General features: G+C 43.9%; 1 protein-coding gene across 7 annotated transcripts in view; it reads left to right on the plus strand.

Moving 5' to 3' along the window:
* The window catches only part of SYNPR (synaptoporin), a 94765-nt gene extending 81250 nt beyond the window's left edge, over window positions 1-13515 (plus strand). For all 7 annotated transcript variants that reach the window (XM_017747160.1, XM_017747159.1, XM_017747164.1 and 4 more), the window contains exons 3-5: window positions 1011-1209; window positions 10525-10716; window positions 11727-13515. In XM_017747160.1, coding sequence (XP_017602649.1) covers window positions 1011-1209; window positions 10525-10716; window positions 11727-11993 — 658 coding nt within the window. In that variant the 3' untranslated portion in view covers window positions 11994-13515. The remainder of the gene's footprint in view (window positions 1-1010; window positions 1210-10524; window positions 10717-11726) is intronic.
* The last annotated feature ends 2698 nt before the right edge of the window (window positions 13516-16213 follow it).

A 16213-nucleotide genomic window follows, 5' to 3' on the forward strand; every position in this document is an offset into this window, starting at 1 on the left:
TTTCTTTTTTTCCCTCGGGGGAATTAACTTTTTATTTAGCCAAATGTAGTTATGGCTGCTGCTGCCACTGGCTTGCTGTTGCACACATTAATTGCCCTTGAGCAGAGGAATATCTCCCAGAGGGCCTAATCCTTTCTCAGCACCAGATCATCAGTTCTTTAATTGCTGCTGGCTTCGTCCCCTCCACTCACCCTGCATGGAGCAGAACAACATGATCCCTCATTAGGCTCCATGTCCCCACTGATGTGAATCTAGGCCATGCAACAGGACCTGCCAAAATGACCCCTCCATGTATTCTTTCTTTCTTTCTCTGAATCAGAAATTTAAATTATTACAGAAAAAAAGGGTCTTGCAGGAGCTTCCAGACAGAACTACAAATCTGTTAGCTCAGTCACTGATAAACAGTGTGTGAGTATAAAGTTAGGGCTTAGGTTGCTTAAACCAGGGCATGTAGACTTCTTCTTTGATCCAAGTTGTGTATTTCTGCTGCAGCTTGATTTTAAAAGGCTTTAATGTAGAAGCACTATGTGGCTTGCAGCCCTATGGGCTAACAGCCACAGGTAGCTCTGCACTAGACAGTTTTATGCGAGGAATTCATGATCATCCACACATGGGTATCCCATGGGCTTAGTACTGAGGATAAGATCTGTTTTCTGCTGCCGGGATTGTAAGAATTCAAGAATCAAATTGTTTCTCATGTTATCCTTTTTCAGTTGTTGCCATGGCAAAATCCCAGAGAGGACGGGGAGGGTTGTACTAAACCAGTGGAACATAAACTTTTCTCTGGGATTGATTAAAACATGTATTCATGTGCGCAGTCTCACCTTGGCACTCACAGGGAAGTAACCTCACGTGTACAAGCTGCTCTGAGGAGCACAGCCCACAGCTGCCAGTTATTCACAGGGATCAATGCACATCAGGAATGAGACAGAACAAATATATTCCTCTTTATTCAGATAAGAGTTTCCATTTTCTGTACTTCACCTACTGCTCTTTGGGATGTTTTCTAGGTTGCATCAAGTGAATTTCGAGGCTCCCACTTGTGAAGGCAAGCGCCAGGAAAAGCTTGCCTTGATAGGGGACTTCTCCTCTTCGGCGGAGTTCTTCGTCACCATTGCAGTCTTTGCCTTCCTCTACTCACTGGCTGCCACCGTGGTTTATATCTTCTTCCAGAACAAGTACCGTGAAAACAACAGAGGGCCTTTAATTGTAAGTGTTTACAGCATTTGCAGTGTTTTCAAACGTAGGTCTTCACCTCTTGCTTTTTTGGTTATTGAGGTTTGGTCATGGTCTGGGAGATCCAGGTGTCCCACTGCCCAGAGCATCTCTACATTCACCTGCTTTTTTATCTTAATGGTGATTTAATATTTTAACACCAAGGGTAATGGAGACCACATGCAGGAGGAGTTTAGTCCTGTATGTACTTATGAAATTCTGTGCTTCTCTCCCACTGCCCACAGTTATGATGATCACACAAATAAAGAACATGTAGCTGAGTGGTAGCAGGATTGGGGTCTCAGCTCTATGTCTGTGACAGCAGAGCTTCGTTGGTGGGGAAAACAGGGAAGAAGAGATCTTAGGCATTGTCCTAGCAGACAGACGAAACCATGATGAAGCCCCTGATCAAAGCCTAGCCAGGGAGATTGGTTATTGCTAATTACTGCAGGGTTAAGCCAAATTATTTTCCTTTCAAGAATTATGTGGCTGTTTTTCTAGCATGACACTGAGCTCCCAGCATGTTTGTGTCTCCACACTGGTTTGTGAGCCTTCCAGTTATCATTGTCTGCACCCACCAAGCTGTGGCTGTTCATGCCTTTATTTTTCTTTTTACTGATTCCTGAAGGCTTGTGATAAAAAGCAGGTGCTACTGTGCATATATTTTCTCATAAACTGAGACTGTAAAGCCAGTGAGGGCTGTTTTGGTCCAGGTGTCTGTTGCCTGTCTATGCATCATGACCCATGGTGCACCCCATGGTCTTGCTGGGCTGCCAAGCACTGGGTGCTGACCCTCACCTGCATTTGGGTTGGGTCTCTGCATCTGTGGGCTGTAGGGTTGCAGCACGATCTCTCTTTCATGGACAACCCTCTCCCTCATGACTGTAAGGAGGAGGTTACTAAGGGAGAGAAAATACTTCTGTGAAGGTGGGGGGAGTTTATCAAGGACCTATGTAAGGAAAAAGTTAACTCTGGATTTCAGAAAAATCTAAAGTTTATGACTGACAGAAACCAGACATTTTGCTGAGACTTAAGTGGCTAAAAGCCACCAGTAAAGTATATCAGAAATATCTAGCAGGAAAAAAATAAATTGCCAGTGCAGAAAAGCTGAATCTATTAAAGGAAATAACTACTACAACAACAAAAGATTAAACTGTAGGAAGGTAAACTTAGCATTGTGGTTTGAGGGAAAGATTTTCCTGCTTCAAGGAGGTGTGAACTGTTTTCTTTGAGTTTGCATAATTCAAAACTGATGAACTTTTACCAAAGAAAATTCTCCTTCCATATCAAAGTAAGTTAATTCTCTTCATTTGGGGGTTCTTGGGATCTTTCCTGTCCTAGAAAATGGTGAGGACATACGAGGAAATCCTCACAGGGGAGATGAAGAACAGGCAAAATAACGGGGACCCTCCAGAAACCTTTCCTGTCCTAGAAAATGGTGAGGACATATGAGGAAATCCTCACAGGGGAGATAAGAACAGGCAAAATAACGGGGACCCTCCAGAAAGAGTAAATAAATAAAGTGCCTTGCTTCTTCTTGGTATCAAGTTAGATCTCATTTCAAACTGTCTCATCAAAGGATTAGTTACAGAATTCTGCCATCTTAAGTTTCTTACGGAAAATAATTCTTGCTTTTGACCAACTGCATTATCCTCTGTAGCAATAGAAAAAGGAAAGAGAAACAATAGTTCTGATATGTCACGTTATGATATGGCCACTTGCCTTTGTCCAGGACTTTCCTGAAACAGCCGTCGTGTCTGTCACAGGATGCACGGCACAATCCACTACAGCATTAATGTCACATTGACTTAATTTGTTCTGTGTAATGGATTGTAACTGAATCTACAGGTTAAATTTAAACACTGTCTCTTACCAAAGCCTCTGTTTGCAGTTTCCCAGTATTTAAACCAAGGCTATATGACCTTATTTGTCCAGAATATAAAGATGCTTTTGAGTTTGTCCTATAGCAAATGCAGCTCCTGCTGGTGAGTGGTTCTGGGAAGTGGCTGAGGGTTATGGTCAGGTTATGCCTGCCAGGAGGATAGTCCCATCTTCCCCAGCCAAATGCTCCTGCAACTCCTGTGCACTGCTACCTCTGTTGTATTTGGTATTTTTAGAAAAAAAAGAACCTTTTTTGCCTGGAGCACACCCTTGTGGGTGTCCCTGGACACTCTCCAGTGCAATGATTGCAGCACCACAGCCTGACTGAGGACAGGTCCCTCTGTGGAGTGAAGTTGTAGGAAAAATGCAGAGCCCCAGCCAGAGAAAAAGCTGGCAGCTGTAGCCAGGAGGAATTCAGGGATCAAGGAAAAAGAAAACTTGGAGTGAAAACCAGCTTCTCAGGGCTGCAGTGCTCACCTAAGGGATGTCACACGCTCTGTGAAGGAGGCAGGCAGTGTATCCTCCAGCTCCAAGCAGATGCTGCTCTGAACTGACGTGTATCGGATCAGATGTGTGAGTATGTCTCATCCCTGAGATTTTTCCTTCCAAAGAAAAGTGCTGCAGAAATCTGTGGTGCAGCAGCAGCCCCCAGCACGTGTTGGTGCAGGAGGCAGGGCAGCCCTTGCTCTGTTTCATCACCAGGCAGGATCAGTGCATCAGGCACCATTTCCAGACTACCAGTTTTTTTCTTCTTAGTGAAGAGTTTGAAGATGATAGTTTCATCCATCCTTGCTTCTGCTGCAGTGCCTGATCACAATTTCATAGTTAAAACCATTCCTGTTTTAAGCCTTGTATTTCCTCTTGGCTTCATATTTTCTCAGTCTGGGATGACATCTGCCTTTAAGCAGCACCCTCTCAGCAGCTGCCTTTTCTCCTGGCAAATTTTCAGGATTTGAAAAATGAGTATGACAGGAGAAGTCAAGAGAGGAAAAAACCCCTTTCACTTGAAATTTTTTAATATTTTTTCAAAAAGCCCCTGCACAGGCAGTCGGGACACATCAATGCGTTATCAAATTGCAGAAGCCTGACTGGGTGCAGAAGATATGATTATAAAGAATTTAATGACCATTAAGTCACAAGAAACTTGCAGGGAAAATTTCAGTCACAAATGTTTTAAGTTTACTTTGTTTATACAGATACGGGGAAATTAACTGCGTGTGCTGAGATCTCAGCGAAGCATCACTTTAACGGTGGAAAAATATTTTAGCATTTAGTGTGGAATGAGGCATGATAACAAGGAAATATTTCCAGTGGGAGAAGCAGTTAACTCCTTCCCTGGCTGTTTGGATGGCAGTGGTGTGTTCATTCACTATGCAGTAAGCCATTTCTGTTGATAACATTGCCTGTCAGGTTTTGGGGATAAAAGTCTTCCTTTTGGTTGCACAGAGCCCTGGTTGTGTTACTCATCCATTCCCACAGGGCTGGCAGCAGTGAGTGCTTGCACTATGTGCCCTCTGCTTCCCTTGCTGGCTCCCTGAGGGGTCATCTGAGGGCATTCCTACAGATAGATGAACCCAAGAGAGGACCTTAGATGCCCAGTTTCTGAAGGAACAAGGAGCAGGTTACCAGGGATTCAGTACCTCATAGGTATGTGCTGTGTGTTTCTGAGCTCTGCAAACCACAGCTGTGATTTTCATTCCATTGTGAACTCCCACATGGTGCATGCGTGCAGTGAGGAGCTGGGGGCTCACCTTGGTGGGTACAACGAGGGCAGCAGCTTCTCAAGTGACTGATTAGTGCTCAAGAGTCAGAAACTTTTAAAAGAAATTAATTGGAGGTGGTGACTTAGGTTTTTAAGAATGCGATGTACAAAATGCCACCAGTTTTCTGTATATCCCCATCTCTCAGACCAAACCAACCTAAGCTGGTTTCCACTCATTTAACACTGCATACCTGGGGAGGTACTGCTGGTTTTTGATGAGAGCAAAGATGAGCTGCACGCTGGTACTGCCAGCCCAGGCATCTGTGTTGATGCTCTGCTTCAGGTCTATACATTTGGAGCTTCTTGCAAGCAGAGAATAACCAACCCAGTGCGGATACAAAAATGCTGTTAGCAAGAAATTTTCCGCTTCTTTCTAAGCCTGTGAGACACTTTTCTCTCTCATGAAGATAGTAGCAGAGTTTTATAAACTATGAACACCTGCAAGCTTGCAGAGCTTTGTTTATGGTACAGTAGAAAAATATTTTGACAATGGATGTTTTAGGATTTTAGCCAATCACCCCAAAGGGTGGCTGATCCTTTGACCAATTAGACTATGAAGAAAAAAGTGAGTTTGTAAAATAATTAAATAAATCAATCTTGCTGCACAATTCCTGCCTGCTGAATCTCTCTCCTCTCCTCGCTATGGCTGCAGGATACAGTAATAACCCAGCTGTGCTGAAGTTTTAGCAGATCAGGGATAGGATTCCATATGTCTCTCAGAAAATAATGAATAGGCACAGTCAATGTGTATCAGTCCCCATCACTCAGGCTTCTTACTTTTCTTATGGTTTCTTTATCCCATATGTGCTCTGTTTAAAGTCCATGTGCTGACAACCTTATATGCCTTCAGGTTTGTCTTTGGGAAGTTATAATTTGGCCATGAGAAATGACATGCATTCATGTATAAATGTAAATCACTTTATTAATATTCCAATCAATTAATATAAATGCATGAAATTATTCAGCCAAGAAAGGTGACTGACATAGCCCTGAAAATAGATAGTTCATTTTTATAGTGATTACTTGATAATCTCATTCTTACGGTGCATAAAGATGCTTACATCTTAAGAAGATGAGATCTTTCCTTTGTATCTGGAGTCCTGTGAATAATCACATTATTCAGAGAGGCATTTGGTTCCTTACATATGTTGCAGATCGAGTGAATTAAGTACACCCTGGTCTGCCCTTTGGACACCTCTTTGATCAGACATGTTGTACTTCCTCACCTGTGTCCAGCTGTCTAGAAAATAGAGAGGAAAAGAATAAAGAGCCATCTACAAAAACAAAGACTGAATCCTTTACAGGTGAAAAATGAAATTAGGAAGAACCTGGCTATTTCTTTGCATTTCAAAGAGCTGTTTCAGCCTGCTGTTGTCATCTCCTTTTGAAGCACAAGCCAGGGTGACCTTGCTGTACATGCTGGTGCCTCCCAAAGGGCTCTGCACTTCCCTGCCAGAAGCAAGCTTGCAAGGCCTTACACTATTGCAAGAAGCATGTAATTCTTTCAAAGCTTCATTTGGCAGAAAACCTGGGGTGGGACCTCGTTCAAACCAAAAAAGAGCTAAAATGCCACTGTAGGAAGGCGTTTGCTTGCTTGCCTGCAGCAATCTGCTCTTGGCCACTTTCCTGGCTGGGACCGGGGCTGTGGCTCTTGCTGGGGTAGTTCTTGAATTTTTAGGTTGGTTGTGACTGTAAAAGCAAATCCTCTGAGTGGTTTGCCTCTGCTGGGTAAAGAAATCTCCCTCTGCTCCTGCGTGGCTGGCCATGAAACCTGTTGGCACTGCTAGACAGGGTCTGACTGGGAGGGTTTATGGACTTCAGAATTTGAGGAGTTGCTCCCTTGGATGCTGTAAATGTGGGAGAGGGTTTTCCCGAATGGAAAGGTTTTGTAGCATGAGCCCTACATGGAAGCCAATTACAAGGCAGGAGCTGCGGCTCTGTGAGGGAGGAAGGATGCCAGGAGCCCTTTGGCCAGGCCAGAGCTGAGGTTTTGCCTGTTTCCAGCCATGACAGCCCAAGACCATCCTGCCAGACTTGGCTGGGAGGGAGAGCAGGGCACCAAGTGCATGCAGGGACATGTGTGTCACAGCCTTCAGGGGCTGATGAAGCCACTGACCAGCTTGGAGCAGATGAAACACATCCCCTTTCTGAGTGAACAAGCAGCTTCTGCAGAGGCTCTTGGCTGGGTGAGGTTGTGCCAGACACTGGGCAATCCAAAACTGTGCTCAGGAGGCTTAAGTGACTGCCCCTTTCAAAGAGGGACATTTTGCAAAAGCCAGTAGCTCGATAGCAAGGAGAAATATTTCAATTATCATGAAAAGGGCATTCACAGTCCTATTCTAAAATGTATAATATATAAAATTGTTCCAAGTAGGCATTTTTGGCAAACTCAGTAATAACAAATTCCAACTTGAAGAAGGCAGGAAGAATTTTTTTTTTTTTTTGCACATACTTCAGTATCTTAAAAAGTCCCTCCTTGGATACTCAGAGTATTTTAAATTTCAGTTTTTGCCTTTCTTTACGTGTTCCTATTTTCCTTACTTCCCAAAGGCACCTGTAGGCAGAACGAAGTGTCTCAGATGAGATGTGAGAGAGAAACTTAGCAATTAGGAGTGTAGTGTAATCATACAACAATACACACTGAAGAGATCTGTAGACAGCGCTTTAAGAGAGCAACTACAAAAAATTACTTTGTTTCAAAGGAAAAAAAGCCTCAGCCATGCTATAGGGATATTAAACATTGAAATGCAAGTTTTGTTTTAGTGTGCAGGCACTCTGGCCTTAATTACCAAGGAGAAATTCCCCAGACAGATATTAAGCCACAGAACAGCTTAGCTTGAAATTCACTTTTATTTTCAGCATGTCATTATCTGGTAACTCTGTTCCACCCAGAGCTGTGAAAATGTTCAGCCAGAAATGCAAACCCACTTGAAAACAAGAGAGGTTCAAGTTCCAGCCAAAGCTGAAGGTTCGCAAAGATTCAAAATAAATAGGAAGATGCAAGTTCTCTCTAGTCATAGAATCATACATTTTGTTCCTTGCACTGTGCAGAGGTGGCAGAAAAAGTATTCCAAGAGCCCGAGTCTGGCCGTGTAGCCTTGGTGAGAACACCTACTGAAAAAATCCCAGTGTTCCATTAACCTTTCTGTCCTGTCTCCTTGGCCAGCTGTTGGCTGGCTGGTGGACAGGCTGCATGGTTTCCTCTTCGAGTCCCACTGTGCCATCTTTCACTTCTGGCTCGGTGTGTTTCTTGCACCCAGCCAGACTTTACAGTTGTAGGGAGTTCCTCTATACAAGAGCTGATCCTGGCACCCCAGGAGCAAGAACCCTTTCCCCAAGGCTCTGACCCGCTCAGAAATAGGGGAGTTTGTGGCAGAGAGGGCAGGGTTTTAGGCTTTGTGAACACCCTGGCACAGGGGAGCAGAGGAAGCCAGGAGAAGGCTGGAGCATGGGGTGTGATGGGGAAGATAAGACTTGAGAAATAACATTAAATATTTAGTGCCTTTAGGGCCATCCCCTCAACTGCACAGTGCCATGGGATGTTCCTAGAAGGACTTACAGCCCATGGCCACCAGCAGTCATAGTGAGGGACTCGTACAGATGGAGTCATTTGTGCAATGAGCCTCACCAACATGGGGTCAGGGCCTGGGAGCTCAACAGCAGGTCTGTACCCCTGCTGCTGTCACCTACTTCAAGAACTGCTCACTTTTAAAATTTCTCTCTTTTTAGCAAGTTTAATGTCATGCGTTGTATTAGTTTTAGTCAGTTTGTTTACATCAAATTTCTACCTGCTGTTTATGCATTTCTTTAATTGGCATTGCCAGTGCACTGATTACAGAGCTGGATTTAGTTTACAAAGGCTCCAAGTGTGGTGACACTGGGAGAGGGTTGCTTGTCATTTAAAAAATACGTTCCCCAAAATTCTGCTGTGGCCCCATCTCTTGTGTCAGTCAGAACCTGCGTGGGGGCTTGGCATCTGGGTCAATAGCATGCAAACCTCACAGCAAATAAAGAGCCTCTCCCATCATTGTCCACAGCTCAGCAGATATTTGGTGTTTCTACCAGCTGGAATTTTTAGGAAATGCTTGCAACTGAACTGTTGCCTCTAGGAATCTGTTTCTCATTCACTGCTAAGACATATGAGATACAAGAATTTCTTTTGCTGGAAATCAGCTTGAGAAGAAGAATTACTCTGGGCTATATGCCTCTGCCCCCATGGAGTCTCTTTGGGTGTTAAGAGAGTTGTCAGCTCCTGGGCTTCACGCTCTTCAAGAGAGCCCATTTGGGCAGCATGAAGGAGGTCAGAGCTCAGTGGCAGACAGGCCTGCAGAAAACAAACTGTTAAAAGAGAAGGATGTATCCTTTGGGAAAGCATCCAAGCACAGTTAATTTAATCCCATCTGCATCAGTGGAGACATCCTTTGTTCATGGCTTGCTTGTGTGGTGGCTTTATCGACTGGTGCCTCTTCCATTGTGACAGAGGCTCGCACCCTCCACCCCTGTGGTGCCACAGAGAGCTCCTTCCCCAAATGTCAGGTGTGCATGTAGATGAGAATGGTATTTCCTAGGGATTGCTTATTTCTTTGAGAGGCAGCCTGAAACACTGGGTTCTTAATGAATGTTTTCCCTTCCTTCCATGCACACCTTTATTTTGCAGGGGGGAAGGGGAAGCAGCCCCTTGGGAGGTGGGATATCAAGACGCAGCGATGCAGTTAGTGGTATGTTAGACTTTGGCACCTCTGCCATCTGTTGTGGGCTGACAGATGGGATGAAATATGACAGCAGAAAGGCTCTTCTGTTTTAGCAAGACACAAGAAAGCTTGAAAAATCACACCTCCTCCCTCCTTTCCCCCCAAACCCACACAAAAACAGTGTCACTTGGTCACTTGTTCTGGCTAAAACAAGGAGAAGTTTATGCCTGAGCATGCTCCTGAAAGTCTTTGAGGGGAAAGTGAGCAGAGTGGATCAGAGCAGAGCTGCTCAGAGGCACTGGAACCTGGAGGGACCACCACACTTTCTCTACTCTTTTCACATGGATGGGAATTAGGAACCAGTGCTTTACCGGGCCAGGGAGGAGTCTCTGCTTGGCAAGTCGTGCTGTTTACTTGCTCACTCATGGTAATTAGTGGCTGCATGCAGCAGGGACATTTGGCCTTACCTGTGGCTGGTGAGAAAGTTCCTCATCTGGTACATGAGGATTAGCCAATCTCACATTCTCCCTGAGACAGAAACACTTCCTATTGGAAACCCACACTGACTGTCTGTAGGAGTACCCAGGACAAGACCCAGCCCTCAGGAGGGCCCAGCTTCTTTACAGGCATGTGTATTTTGTAATTCATCTCAATGCCTCAGCCTGGTGCTGTGAACAGTCACATTTTCAAGGCAGCTCAGCGTCCTGGGTACCGGCCACATGTTTGTGGGAATCTTGCCTCAAGGCCAGAGGTGCAAATGTCAGCCAAGGGGCTCTGCCCCATTAGGCATGTCAAGCACTTCTGAAAATTAGCTCTGTGGGTGATGACAGTAAGAGATGACAACCTTCCACGAAGTAACAAGCTCTTGGTATTTCTCTCCTCTGACACCAGCTTTCAGTTTTCTGGTGGTTTTTAATATTTTTTCCTTTCCAATGGACACACCAATATAATGCTTCTAACTAATTTGTCTTTTAGGATTTCATTGTGACAGTGGTCTTCTCATTCTTGTGGCTAGTGAGCTCATCTGCTTGGGCTAAAGGACTGTCAGATGTAAAGGTTGCAACTGACCCTGATGAAGTGCTGCTGCTGATATCTGCCTGCAAACAGCAGTCCAACAAATGCTTGCCTGTTCGCAGCCCTGTTATGTCAAGCCTCAACACTTCGGTTGTAAGTGACTTTGATTGCTGCTGTTCACCCTTACCTTGCAATGTATTTTCATCTTTTACCCATGTATTGACCTAAATTGACTGGTGTAAACCAGTTAGCTGGCATGATTTAATTGGAAGTGCAGTCTTGCTGAGGGAAAAGCAGGCTGTGACTCACAGCAGCTCTGCCAGAGCAGCAGCAGGATGAGCGTTCAGGGTTGGGAGAGGAAGAAGGCAAACTGTCTGTCCAACTGCATTGTTTGCCCCTCTGCTTTTAACTTGCTCACTGCAACACTTTTGAAAAGGGGCCTGTGTGCTCCTTTAGGAAAGAAAGGTTTGTGCCATACAAATTCCTTTAAAAATACTCAAAAAACAATATAAAATTGGACCTCAGAATGTTAAAAAAAAACCCAAATACAATAAAACCCCTCCAGGCCAGCTGACCAATTAAGATCTCTCTTTTTAATTAGTTTCTTTCAATTTTAGCTTTCAACAATTTCTTTAAATGAAATTATGTTTTCAAACAAAAAAAAATTTTGGTCTGAAAACGTAACCTTCTTTTGGAAACAAAAAGCGAAGCAGACACCTTGTGAGCTACAGCTAAGGGAGGTGAATTAGGGAATTTGCTCCAAAGCTGAGAGAATTTTCCAGCAAGTTTTGGGAGAATCATAGAATCATTTAGGTTGGAAAAGGTCTCTAAGATCAGAGTCCAACCACTAACGCAGCACTGCCAAGTCCAGCACTAAACCATGTCCCCAGGTGCCATATCTACACTTATCCCCATGGATGGTGACGCCACCACTTCCCTGGGCAGCCTATTCCAGTGCTTGACAACTGTTTCAGTAAAGAGATCTTTTTCTAATAACCAATCTGAGCCTCCTCTTGCACAACTTGAGGCCATTTCCTCTTGTCCTTGGGAAGGAGGGGTTGGGAGAAGCTTTGCCTTTTCCCGGGACCATGCAGGGTCCATAACCTTAGGTTGAGCTGTGAGACCGTGGCTGCTGGTGATGATCTCCTCTTCTTCCCACCCAGGTCTTTGGCTACCTGAACTTTATCCTCTGGGCAGGCAACATTTGGTTTGTGTTTAAGGAGACGGGCTGGCATTCCTCAGGCCAGCGGCACCCTGCGGACACCATGGAGAAGCAGCCTGGCGGCTACAACCAAGGTGGCTACAACCAAGACAGCTACGGGCCAGCTGGCTCCTACAACCAGCCAGGCTCCTATGGCCAGGTGGGTGAATATGGCCAGTCCCAGAGCTACGGGCAGAGCGGGCCAACCTCCTTCGCTAATCAAATTTAGGGTTCACACACAGTGCAAGCTCTTGTGTCCCTCACATGTAGAGAGTTTAACAGGTCTCAAGTTTCAGTGGCACCAGATTTTTAAGGGTTCTACATAAAGTAATACTACAACACAGTGTTTAATGTCTATTGAAGGTTTAAGCCCACCTTGTTTGGCAGATGGGAGGTAGCCAGAGGGCTGGAGTTGGCCTTTTTTTCCCTGACTAGCCAGACACAGGGGATGTGCTCCTTGCTGGTGACCTGGAGTTGCTGTTGTAGTTCGCACTATAGAGATAACTTTATGGTAGTTTTGTATGTGTTAAGATGGTAGAAGCATTTTGTAGCCTCAAGTCTATAGTATTTAATATGCATAATATAATTGAATTTCCTTCTTAATTTTGGTGGAAAACGGAAGTGTTTTACTATGATTTCTACAAATTATTCTGTATATCCATGCATGTAACATTGTACCTAAATTTTCAAAACTGCCTGTCTGTGACTCTTCAGAGTGTTTGTTTTGGTCATACCTTCTGTTTCAGAAGATTTTACTATTATTTCAGTTAACTGAGTTGTCCATCTGTAATTTAGTGCATGGATAAGCAGGTTCATACTACCAAATGTCTGCACTGTGTAAATGGAACTTCTTGACTTCTGCCACTATATTTTGTTAAATGTCTGTTTAAGAGAAGTATGCATCTTTTATATATATTTTGCAGAGTTGAATATATGGCTTACCCAAGTTCTGAATGCTTTGTAACTAAACCGTTTTTCCTTGAAATGGCATTCAGTAGTATATATGGTACCTGACCAATGTTTACTCCATTTAACTCAGCTAAGTATTCCTTCTATACATCACTATTTCTATGGATGTTTTGTGAATCTTTTAACGTGAGCTGTGGAGAATAAGGACCAAGTAACTGTGTTATATGTTTACAAAGGTATTTATTCAACTAAGCTAACAGAGGTGCAGATATCAGTATACAAAATCATGTAAAAATGTCCTGTTGCTTGATACAGCAACATGAAAACTGCACGTGTTGTTGTGACCTTACAAAGCATAAATATTCCTTTATGCCCGCTTACGAGAAGAAAACCTTTCTGTCCGTGCTGATTCAAGATTTTTAGCTATCCCTCTGTTAAGTCACTGCTCTGAGCGCTAGCTTGGTGCTACTGGAGAATGTAACTGGATTGACCAAATAACCCAGGCTCAGAGGAACTCATCCTAAAAGAGCTGGAGCCAGACTTGTAGCCTGTTTGGATTCCTCCCTGGGAAATTCAACCCTTCCTCACTACAGCATACAGGATGCATTGATACAAATGAAAGCCTGAAGCACAATGTACTAATCAAAACTGATCATCTGCATTTCTAGATCAAAGTGTATCAGTATATAATCTTATTGTATGAGCTGTAATGTTGAAAGCGTCTTAGCTTAAAACAGCTTAGTCTCTTCTATGATTGTTGTAACCAATTTATGGCTACTTGGTGGATGAATCTATATTGTGATATCTATTTGACCCTAATAAAGTTATTGCATACAATGCAAGTTTTCAGAGTATGTTAATATTGAAATGTCACTGCCAAATAATGAAGGTAGCTATTAAAGAAAAATAACTGTTCCTGTGCCTGACCTTATTGGTCATATTCTTACTGTTTTCCAACACTTTTATGGGGATTGTTTTAATGTACAGTGGAGTATGACACTTCTGCAGACACCTGTCATTAAAGGTCAGTATCACAAGTTTTTAAAAAAATTAAAAGTGTGCGGTTTAATACCTGCCTGCCTCTTTACCTCTCTTTCCACTGTCAGTAGGACAAGCCCAGTATTGTGCTAACCATCCCAGTTCTGAGGATTGCTGGAAAGCCATGTGTGAGTTGTAGAGAAAACAAACTGGAATATCTAAATGTTCTCCTGTTCCAAATGAGAGCAAGATACAATTTTCTGGGTTAAAGAAAAATTTTATTTTGGCTCTTAGTTAATTTGTTTGGGGTTTTTTGGTTTGGGTGGCTTTTTTGGCCGGTTTTTTGGTTTTGAGGGTTTTTGGTTGGTGGGTTGGTTGGTTTTTTGGGGGGGCTGCTTTTTTGGTTGGTTGGTTGTTTTTCTTCTTTTAAGTTTGGAAAAAAGTTAGATATTGGCAAGTCAGGAGAAAGTGAAATCTGTGTGTGTGCAAGGGGTGTGATCAGATGTGCGTTCTTCATACCCACTCCCACATAGTCCTACTTCTACTCTATTTATTTTTTGTTACTGTTGTTCTTTTAAATTCCCTTTGTATTGGTTGATGAGGAATATCTCAAACTAAGCTCCCATATCGAAACTTCTCCACTAGAAATAGTTTTTGTGTCAACTAGCTTTCTCTTCATTAACTTTTCCACCCAAATGAGCAAGGTCCCATTCCCAAATTTTTCTATCCAATGCTGAGGGATGGAAATGAGTTTTGCTTTGGTTTATTCCTGCATTTCAAACCAGATGAAATTCTTGTGTAACCATGTGAGCACAGGACTGCAGCTTTCTGGAGTTCACACCCCTGGAGGAAGGACAGTTTCTAATACAAGGCTGGGAACAGAAATAAGATTATGTCATATTTTGGGTACTATTTGCATAACTCCAGGTCTAAAGTTTTCTCATGAAGGGCAGAGCTGGTGGAAGAGTTGACAACAGTAATATAAGAGGCACGTGTTTTCATGGAAGACTTGCCCTTTGCTTTACCCAGCTGGCCAGATCTTCACAGGCACCTCAGCTCCTTGCTGCTGTACAGAACAGTTCAGCTGGTTGTTACCATTTGGGGCCTGTAATCTTCACTCTGAATTAGGAGGGAAGAAAAATGTCTTCATCTATAACTTCTCAGATTAGTAAAGTATGGCAGCAGCAAAAGTGAAAACAAAAGTGATGCATGCACTTGTCTGTGTTACGTGAGAAAATGTATTTGAATGTTTCCTCAGTCTTCCTGGGAATTTGAGTCTTATCACATCCTTTTGTAGTTGTTGAGAAATTGAAAGTTTATTTCAACTGGGAATAGTGACTGCACAGCCAAGGGTTGAGCAACTGATGAAAAAGACTGCATTTGGTGTTACCTGGATTTAAGACAAATAGCGAAGTAAACTTGAGCATCCTTTGTGAAACTGCTGCTGGCAGCCTCGTTGCTTTCCTACTTCATCATTAGTGAGTATCTCTGCCAGTTAGTTAAATAACTAGGTCAGCTTGGGAAAAAAAAAACCAACGTGTTCCTTGATCTTCTGCGCTATCCCTCCTGTTTTCCCATGTGTTTCTCTTTATAGCCCATTTCTCAGCTACCCAAGTTAGGAGCATGTTTGCATTATCAAGTGTGAAGCTATGGGGGAGAGGCAGGTACATCTAGTGAGTGTGGTGGAGAGGGGGGGAGCACAGGACTTTCTCTCCAGGTGCCTCAGAGGCCAAGGAAGGGGCACATTTCACCTACTGTTTTGGGGTTTCCCCCATTGCTCTTGGCTGGGATGGGGATGCACTTTGCAGAGCTGGAGCATCAATGCCCTCCATGGGAAGGTGTGATTCTGGGTACCCCTGCCTCTGCAGCCTGCTTCATTTCCTGCCCAGCACATCAAGGAGACAAGGATAAGTTCAGATGCAAACGTTCTGCCCTGACTTGATAGGGTTGGGGTTTTTGTGTGTGATATTTTTCCTGATGACAAAATCTCCTTCAGTGTAGCTGTTGAGCTGCACATAACAGAGTCTCAGTGATGGCTAAGACTTGGAGAAAGTTTGTGCTCCTGTTGCATGAATTCATGTTGCAATTGCCTGACTGGATTATTATTTCCAATCTTTATATGCTCTCAAAATGAAGGAGCAATCCAGGCTGTAGCCCTGAATCAATCTTGGCTGAAACTGTGATGCGCTGATGAAAGAGGCAGTGGCGTCAACATGCGTTGCACCTCCCTGTAGTCTGCTCCTGACAGTATCTCCAGAGTTTCACAGTGTCATGGGTTAGCAAGCATAGTCCCGGAAGTGATGTTCTTGCAAAGGGGTGCTTACAGCTTCCTCTGTGACCTGACAGAACCTATCAGCTGGCCAGTTTGAATATGGACAATTCTTTAAGCCACTTAAAATTGTGACCGCCTTGATCCACACTTAAGAATAGACGCACCCCAGCAGAGCCCTCTCTCGTTTCCGGTGCTGGGACAGGTGCCTGTGGGCCCTGTGCGGGGGCCCAGCGGGCCCAGCCCAGGCCCTGCTCGGGCCAGGCCGGGCCCGGCCACGGCCATCCTGGAGC

Source organism: Corvus brachyrhynchos, unplaced genomic scaffold (assembly GCF_000691975.1).
Source record: "Corvus brachyrhynchos isolate BGI_N302 unplaced genomic scaffold, ASM69197v1 scaffold91, whole genome shotgun sequence".
In the NCBI taxonomy this organism is placed as follows: domain Eukaryota; kingdom Metazoa; phylum Chordata; class Aves; order Passeriformes; family Corvidae; genus Corvus; species Corvus brachyrhynchos.